General features: G+C 47.0%; 1 protein-coding gene across 1 annotated transcript in view; it reads right to left on the bottom strand.

Annotated features, from left to right (window-relative positions):
• Positions 1-8,974: 8,974 nt before the first annotated feature.
• LOC122556442 (annexin A6-like) overlaps positions 8,975-9,572 on the bottom strand; it is a 58,049-nt gene continuing 57,451 nt past the window's right edge. Inside the window, exon 13 of the mRNA XM_043703091.1 lies at positions 8,975-9,037. Coding sequence (XP_043559026.1) covers positions 8,975-9,037 — 63 coding nt within the window. The remainder of the gene's footprint in view (positions 9,038-9,572) is intronic.

Below are 9,572 nucleotides of genomic sequence, written 5' to 3'. Positions count from 1 at the left end.
GTAAAAACCCATCTGGTTCACTGATACCCCTGAGGGAAGGAAATCTACCATCCTTACCCGAGGTTTCTGAGTGCGCTGAAACATACTTATACACCTTTATAATTGTTATCATTGTCTTCCAGGCTTAGCTTCTGCGTTGGTTTACTTTGCTCTGAACCAACACCCAGGCTTAATCAATCAAACACAGTCAGCATAGACCAGTCACACATAATCAAACACAGAACAACCAAACCATAACACGGGAAGTTTTTTTTGACAAAACGTGTGGTTGGGATTTGGAAAGCACTGAAGATACAAATTCAGCGGTTGACTCGAAAACAGAATTGGATGAACGACAGAAAGGTGGGGGAGAAAAAACAGACAGGTCTTTGAGGATAGGACAGGAGAGGGGATTAACTGGATAGCTGCAGCTGAGAGTAAGTCTGGGCAGTAGGCCTGATTGGTCTCATGTATGGTTGGATGAGGATGAGAACAATCCCCAGGGTAGGGTGGGTAACTTACCCTGCCCAGTTGGGATTTGAACTGTTGTCTCAGTTGTTGTCTCTGAGCATTGCTTCTCTGGGTAAGTATGTTGATGATTGTTTCTTCATCAGTGCCTGAAGCAGAAGACCAGATGGACCACGATTAGACATCATTCCACAATCCCAGCCAAAAGATCCATTAACAGAATATTTCTCCAAACACGGGAACTAGGGAGATGGTTCAGTCTGCACTGTGACTGCAGCTAAATCTTTTCATTTTATAAACTCGGCTGTGACTCAAACCCACACTGTTTAGGGTCAACAACAGTTCAGTTTATGGTGCTGTAGGTTGTGTCCCTGTCTCTGAGCCAGAAGTTCTGGGTTCCAATCCTACCCCAGGACTTAACCTTCCGGGAAACTGTGTGCGCAATGCAACCAAACAGGTTAAATATCAAATCCTTCCAAAGGCAAGTGGTGAGAATGGGAGAGATTTCTGGTCAGTCACATAATGGAATGAAATTGGAGTCTCCACCAGCACTATCTATAGCCGCTGGCTATGACGACAATGTGCACAAAGTTCAAATTACTTCAGGAACTTGGATCGTCATGTGACATGCTGCCACTGCATTTCAATAGCCGCCACTCTCACCTCAGAACCATGGAGACTGTGGATTCAAGTCCCACTGCATAGAGATGAACAGAATCCATTGCACTACTGAAGGAGTGCGACTACTGAGTGGGACCTGACTCACATATCAACTAGACCTGGTAAAACAGGAAATAGGAGCAGGATGAGGCTATTCAGCCCTTTGTTCCAACATTCAACAAAATCAAGGCTCATTTCCTGTTTTAAGTCCACTTTCTCACTCTATCCTAAACCCCTATAATTGCTTAGGGTCTGAAAATCTATCGAGCAGTGCTTGTTATACTCAACTGCTGAGCATACAAAGGGGTTAAGGAGTGGGTTCGGAAATCATAAACAAATTCCTTGAGTGGGGACATTTCTTTACATCGCAGTCCCAAAATGGCCGACCCCCTTGTCCTAATCACATGACCCTCCTGATTGTTCCAGGGTGAATCGATGCCATTGACCCAGGGAAATCAGCCTCTCATTCTCTAAACCGTGAGAATTTTACCTGTTTCAATGACACCAGACTTTGCCTACCCAGGCTCCACCCAAAATGGGCTTGTTTCATCTCCAAAAGGGCCAAACCAGCCTTACTTTTATCATGGTGTCACGGCTACTTCTAAAAGGATGTGCAAATGAGGCAAGGGTGAGGTGATTAAAAGAAAAGACTTTTTTTACTCAGCTAGTAGTTCAGGCGTGGAATGGACTGACTGGAAATGTGGTGAGGGCAGGTTCAATTGAGGCATTGGAGAGGGGCACTGGATGGTTATTTGGATAGAAATGGCATGCAGGGAGGAGGTAAGAGATTGGAACTGGGGAACAGAACTGGCACAGGCATGTTGGACCAAATGGCTCCGACTGCACCATGGCAATTCTGTGATTCCAGTTCTATATTTCCAGATACTTTCCCCGATGGAATTCAAACTTCCAAATGGGGGGGATTTGAATAGTGAGACATCTGGATGGAAAAGGTTCCATCCTGGATTCAGGAAGGGAAGGTTGTGTTTGACAAACCTACTAGAGTTCTTTGAGGATGTAACAAGCGCAGTGGATGAAGGGGAACAGGTGGATGTTGTATATTTGGTTTTCCAGAAGGTGTTCAATAAGGTGCCGCATAAAAGACTCATCCATAAAATAAGAATGTGTGGAGTTGTGGGGAATGTACTAGCACGGAGAGAGGACCGGTTAACCAATGGAAAGCAGAGAGTTGAAATAAATAGGTGTTTCTCTGGTTGGAGATCAGTGGTGAGTGGGGTGCCGCAGGGGTCAGTGTTGGGCCCACAACTGTTCATGATATATGTCAATGATTTGGAAGAGGAGACTGGGTTTTACATATCCAGGTTTGCTGATGACACTAAATTGAGTGGAAAGGCAAACTGTGCAGAGGATGTGGAGGGTCTACCTAATCAGGAAGGGAAACGGAATATTGGCTTTCATTGCCAGAGGGATTGAGTTTAAGTGAAGGGAGGTTCTGCTGCAATTGTACAAGGTGTTGGTGAGGCCACACCTGGAGTATTGTGCGCAGTCCTGGTCTCCTTACTTGAGGAAGGATATACTGGCTTTGGAGGGGGTGCAGAGGAGGTTCACCAGGTTGATCTTGAGGTGAGGGGGTTACCCTATGGGGAGAGGTTGAGCCGCCTGGGACTGTACTCACTAGAATTTAGAAGGATGAGAGGGTATCTTACAGAAACATATAGAATTATGAAAGGGATAGATAAGAAAGAGACAGGCAAGTTGTTTCTGCTGCTGGGTGAGACTAGGACTAGGGGCAGTAGATTTAGGACAGAAATGAGGAGGAACTGCTTTTCACAGAGAGTAGTGAATCTATGGAATTCTCTGCCCAAGGAGGCAGCTTCATTAAATACATTCAGGACACAGTTGTATGGGTTTTTCCATGGTCGGGGAATTAAAGGTTATGGGGATCATGCAGGTGGAGCTGAAATGATGCATAGATCAGCCATGATCTTAATGAATGGCAGAGGAGCCTCGACGGGCCGAATGGCCTACCCCTGCTTCTATTACAATGAAACTATGACCGTGCGATCTCAGGATGATTAGTCTAGCAACTTTGCCCGTGTTACTGCACTTGTCGAGGTCAGAAATCACATGATACCAGGTTACAGTCCAACAGCAACGCTCCGAAAGCTTGTGATTTCAAATTAACCTATCGGACTATAAGCTGGTGTCATGTGACTTCCGATTTTCTCACTCTCCCTCTCTCTCACACACATATGCACTAACCTTAATTGAGGGAGGGGTACCATTAGGATAGATAAAAATGTTTAGACTGTTGGGTAAGTTCACACTTTGACTTTAAGCCCACCAGTTTTGGGAGCAGATAGTGACTGAATCTTTGAAATTATATTCTTGAGGACAAATGTAGAGACTGAGCAATTGGCAGGAGCATGGAGCCTGGCCTGTAATAAGCAGTTCAGCATCAGTGTGTTTGCATCAAAGAGTTACCCAGAGTCTGGTAAGGGATATATTACACATAAGGAACAGACACAAATGTACAACATCCCACAAGAATACTTTCTCAATGTAATACGATGTGGAGATGCTGGTGTTGGATTGGGGATGGACAAAGTTAGAAGTCACACTTTACCAGGTTATAGTCCAACAGCAGCGCTCTGAAAGCTTGTGATTTCAAATAAACCTGTCAGACTATAACCTAGTATCATGTGACTTCTGATCCTGCCCACCTCAATCCGGTACTGGCACCTCCATATCACCCACTTGTCGAATCAGAGCAGGCTCTGGGATGGGGGGTGGTGTTGTGGGGGTTCTGCCTCAAATTGCCTGATCCTGTTCCAGAATGTTCTCTGAATCACCACTGACCGAATCCCTTCATGGCTTTGCGGAGTGCCTTGGCGTCCACTTCTGGTTTGAAATCAGGAGCTGGTCTCACCGTCCCTTTGAGCTGTTTGGGAAGGAAATGGAGACCACATTAATGAGTGAGAGCGGAGTGGGGAATGGGGTGGGGTAGGTGGGGAAGGCGTGGAGGAGGGAGGAAACAGCAAAGGTCTCGCCAATGGAAAACAGACCTTCCATCCCTCCACTCCCAACTCCCAATCCAGTGGGTCTCACGGGAAGATGTCACGTTTTGACACAGAGGGTGGCTGGGATTCGGAATACGCCAGCTGAGAAGACTGTCAAACAGAGAAAAGGGAGAACGAAACACACAGGGAACGCTGGAGAAACTCAGCAGATCTGGCAGCATCCAGGCAGAGAGAAACAAAGTTAATGTTTCCGACTATAGGACCTCTCTTTGGAGAAGATCAGAACGTCTCTCCACAGATGCTGCCAGAGCCAGTGAGTTTCTCCAGCACTTTGTGTTTCTATTTTTTTGAGATTTACAACATTTGTACTTGTTTCCTTTTAAAAGATTTGCTAAGCTGTTTCCCTTTTTTTTTGTTGTTGCCCTCAGTGGCGCAGGCTGTTTCAGGGCCACTTCAAGTAGTCATTTCTTCAGCAACAACCTAATAGTGCAATGGCCATCACGATCGGACTCCTCCTAGTCCATTTCATTGGTTAACAGCTGGGGATCACCCTGGCAGCTCCACTAACCCATTCCGCTTTGCTTGCTGGGCTGTGGGAAGACTGAGCCGGAGGGTGGCTAACTCCAGCTGAAGTTCCTCATGGAAGCAAGGACTCATACCAGTTACTCAGCACAACATTATGGGCACCAGGACCCCATGGCAAACACAGTAAGACACAACAGGGCACCATGATCTTGTACAGAACCCATTAAATACATTTGGGCACTAGGACCTTGTAGAGATCCCAAGTGACATACAACAGGGCACTAGGACCCTGTACAGATTTTCCAATAACGCAAAACACGGAACTAGGAGCCTGTACCAATTCCCAGTATCAAAACACTGGGCACTAGGACCCTGTAGAGATCTCCCCCCAGAAACAAATCATCAGGCACTAGGACCCTGTAGAGATTTTCCCAGTTACAAAGCTTGGGCACTAGGACCCTGTTGAGATTCCCTAGTAACAAACAGAGAACATTGGTGTTGTACAAGGGAGTGGTTCTTAAAGGGTTAATGTTGGAGACTGCAGTAAACTCCATCCACTCTGATAATAGCAGAGGGACTTGGGTGGGAAAACGCAGAACAGTTTTGGATTTCAACATAAAACAAAAAACTGCGGATGCTGGGAATCTGAAGCAAACACAGGGAGAGAGCTGGAGAAATTCAACAGGTCTGGCAGCATCTGTGGGGAGAGAACAGTCTGATGACCCTGAGTTCTGAGCAAGGGTCACTGGACCAGAAACATTTCTCCATACACAGTCCTGCTGAGTTTCAGCTCTGGGGGGTTGTCCAGTAGAGACCCATAGCTTCTCCCTCATCGACCTGCTCAGATATGTTATTACACTCCTCAGGAGCAGGTGGGGCCAGGATCCAGGGCTCCTGGCTCAGAGATAGAGGCTCTACCACTGCACCACAACAGCTGCAAAGTGGAGAGCTTTATCCCAAGTTCCCGCATATTCTGAGTGACAATATCTCTAATTTATTAATGTAACCGATTTGTGAGTACTGACACCGAATAAACTTCATCACTCATTACTAAGATTCAGTTGGTTTCAGCAGATGTTTTTAACCACAAACTGATACTGAAACTCGTACAAACAGCTGGGTCTCTGTGTCTAACCAGTAACACACAAAATTTCTACCTCACAGGAGAGACGAGAATGTTCTGAAGTGAATAGCAGGTTATTGCAAATTCATTAATCAGAGATGGGGTAAAATAGCAGAAAGGTCCTGGGTTAGAGGCAGAGTGTGTGTTAGGAATCATTAGATGCTGGTGAAAAGTTACTCCCAGTATATTGATACTTACATTTCAATCTCTGGGGGAAACCAGCAGAGCACAGCAGTGTTAGTGGGACAGCAGGAGGCAAGAGCAGTTCAATTTCTTCACTTAAAGAGACAGTACTACAGTGTCCACTGGTGGTTTTACAGATTTCAGGTGCATAAATACTGGGCCGAATGGCCTCCCATTAGGTATTACAATTCTGCCACTTCATCAAATAAAATCATAGAATCCCTACAGTGTGGAAACAGGCCAATTGGCCCTAGAAGTCCACACTGACCCACCGAAGAGTAACCCACCCAGACCCATTCCCCTATCCTGTTACTCTACATTTACCCCTGACTAATGCACCTAGCCTACACATCCCTGAACACGATGGGCAATTTAGCATGGCCAATTCACCCTAACCTGCACATCTTGTGGATTGTGAGAGGAAACCCACACAGACATGGGGAGAATGTGCAAACTCCACACAGACAGTGACCCAAGGTTGGAATCGAACCCAGGTCCCTGGTGCTGTGAGGCAGCAGTGCTAACCATTGAGCTATTGAGAGAAGTTTTGCACGGGCAGCACTCACTATCCTCACAACCTTTGATCAGTAACTTGCATCAACACAGAAAGAGCCTACATTAACCCTTGAGAATGGGAAGGCCATATGTAAACAATTAGCTGTGACAACGTCGTTGTGGGCTATGCCCAGTAGGTGGTGTCTTTGCAGTGAATCTCTCTGAGTTCCTCCTGACTCCCTGCACCATCTTGTCAGAGACACATACTACTGACTGTGGGCAACTGAGAGTGTGTACTTTCCAACATGTAAAACCAAAACCAGGTCTTCATTAATCAATGTAAATTGATACATAAATCAGAATTTAAATTCAAATTCTTTAGTAAAAGACTGCTTTAAAATCATTTTTACAGACTGGGGCAAGGCTGGATTTCTGACATAACAGGCTCATGATTTTTTTTGTATTGACTCACACGATGTGGGTATCACCGACTTGTCCAGCATTAATTGTCCATCCCTAATTGCAGTAATGCTGTGGGTCTGGAGTCACACACAGACCAGGTAAAAGGACAGCATTGCCTCCCCTGAAAGACATTAGAGATGGGTTTCCCCCCGAACAATTGGCAATGATTTCAAGGTCATTGTTAGATCTTAATTTAAGATTCTTTATCATCTGCCTTGGTGAGAGTTTGAACCCAGGTCCTCAGGACATGACCTGGACCTCTGGATTAATAGTGGAACAATAATACCATTGCGCCATCTGCTCCCCTTTAGTCAATCTTTACATTACTCCGTGTAGACATCCAACGGCCCTCAAAGACATCAAACCAGGAATCCTATCGAGAACGTGCTTGAGCTGGTACACCTGTCAGTCTGATACCTGGTGTTCAGCATTCATCAGGGAACTGTATTAGTATTTTACTGACTGATGGGCATCCTCGGGCTGAGAGGGGTGCTACAGGAATGCAAGATCTTTGTTTCCAGCTCAATTTGCTACACCTCCCAATATTGAACCTGATGGGCACCAGGAGCCATTACAGTTCTGGGTCTGCTCTCAAACTGAAGCTCCCTGAAAATCTTTCGGAGCCCTCGACCAGTGGGTACTGTCTCTTTAAGATCCGCGGTGCGGGTTTCATACAGACAAACCAAACGCAAGCTTGCAACCAGCAGGAGGTGTGGGGAGTGGAAGCAGGTGGAGCTGAGGGAGCTGGGCTGGCCAGTGAGAGGTGTAGAGATGGGAGAGGGGCTGAAGCTAATTGTCTAAACCAAACCTCGATCCGTCTGGCGGCACTGACTTCCCAAATCTGATAGGCGACCTGTGCGGCCTCGGGGAAGAATTCACCTGCAGCACTGCAACATCAAGCAAACAGTATGTTGTGATAAGGCCCAGGAAAGGAACAGGGCTCTGAAGATAAACGAGGAAACACTAGGAGGGGGCGTGTGTAGGGACTGATCCCAAAGTGAGTTTCCAACAACATGACCGCATCGTCTCCAAGGATTCCAGCTTTGTGACATCACCCTGTCCCTGCTCACCAACTCCTCGTCCCAGCCTCTGCTGACTCCAGACGTGACTGTTCCAATACTCTTCTGGGCAGCCAACTTCAAAGCCCTAACCCCACCCCATCACCCATGGCCTGCCTGGATTTTAACATGTACCAAGTCACGTTTGCCCATTGCCCATACTCCCTGCTGCACCAACTCATCAATATTCAAACCTCCCCCCTCATCTTCCGTGGCCTCACCTCTCACCAGTGGTTCATCAGTGATTTCAATCAAACCAAGTCATCCCAACACCACTTCACCCCAACCCAATCCATTCCCAACCTCAATCCAACCCCATTCCACTCCTAGCCCACTCCCAACCCCAATTCACTCCCAAACCCAGTCCAACTCCAACCCAACCCAAGCCATTCCAACCCCAACCCAATCGAGCCTCAACTCAGTGTGACCACCCACTTCTGACAGAATGTAAAATAATTCAGGGGGATACTACAGGAGGTGAAGAAACCCAGGTTAACCATTCAGTCTGATAATGAAAGCTCATTATTAGTTTCATTATTATTATATTCTTGTCACGGTAGCAGTGTAGGACAAGGAGAAGGCCATTCAGCCCCTCAAGCCGAATTAAGTATTTAATGAGGTCACGGCTGAACTGTATATTAACACTAACCTGTTTTGGTTGTGAAACGGTTAATAACATTCCCAAGTGAAAATGTGTTGATCTCACTTTTGAAGCGTTCTGTTGACCCTCATCTCTGTAGCTTGTTGGGAGATAGTCTGAAGAGTCCCCCGGTGATCCAGCTCAATCTGATTCGAACAGGCTGTTGCCTTGTTCCGGATTTGGTGTACCAGGAGGAAATAGGTTCTTACCTCCCAACCCCCCTGCGCTGCCCTACTTTATATCAGCTACACTTCCCAGGGTTTGATTATCTGTTTACCTAGTCCTACTATCTCTGGCATCAAATGGATTGTCAATGGCCTCAGTATTAAGGAGATGCTAATAGACTGTGAACCACTCTGCACTGACCTCTCTGACCCCCACACAGGAGGAAGGGGAACACTTACTCATCATCTCCTCCACACAACCGCAGCAAAGCTCGTTTGTATTCTCCAGAGGTGTCACTCTGAAAGGAAGGACACAGCAGTCATCCAGGTGATATGTCAATGTAGCACAAACCATGGCCATGTTCCATCTTGCTGCCCCCAGTGGGGGTTGCTGGGAGTCCTGGCAGTAATGAGGGTAACTGCTGCACTCCGTGCTCTCCCTCCCCCTCAGTCTCCACCCGCCCCCCCTCCCTCTCACAATGAGGTGGTACATCTGCCTGCCTCCCACACACCTCTGAGCCATGGCCTGCCAGTTCCAGACCACCGCTGTCATGTGCCCTCATTCTTGGCCAATCAGGGAGCTGCCCAGTCATGGCGAGGTGGGTGAGGTTGCCTCACTTGGTCACCCCGGGATAGCCGCCTATTCTGTGTCTGCCCATCATCCGTGAGTATCTGAACCGAGGGGATCATGTGCCTTATTTACCCAAAGACCAGGCTGCAGTGGAATGTGATAGGGCATGGGGTTTGAGGTGGGTCCTGTCCTCGCCTCCCACAATAAAGGCAGCCACATGTATCCACACCAGCCCCTAAACTAAGCCCCCCCCACAACTCACA

This window comes from Chiloscyllium plagiosum, chromosome 14 (genome assembly GCF_004010195.1).
Source record: "Chiloscyllium plagiosum isolate BGI_BamShark_2017 chromosome 14, ASM401019v2, whole genome shotgun sequence".
NCBI classification, from domain to species: domain Eukaryota; kingdom Metazoa; phylum Chordata; class Chondrichthyes; order Orectolobiformes; family Hemiscylliidae; genus Chiloscyllium; species Chiloscyllium plagiosum.
This window is presented reverse-complemented; position numbering and strand designations above follow the sequence as displayed.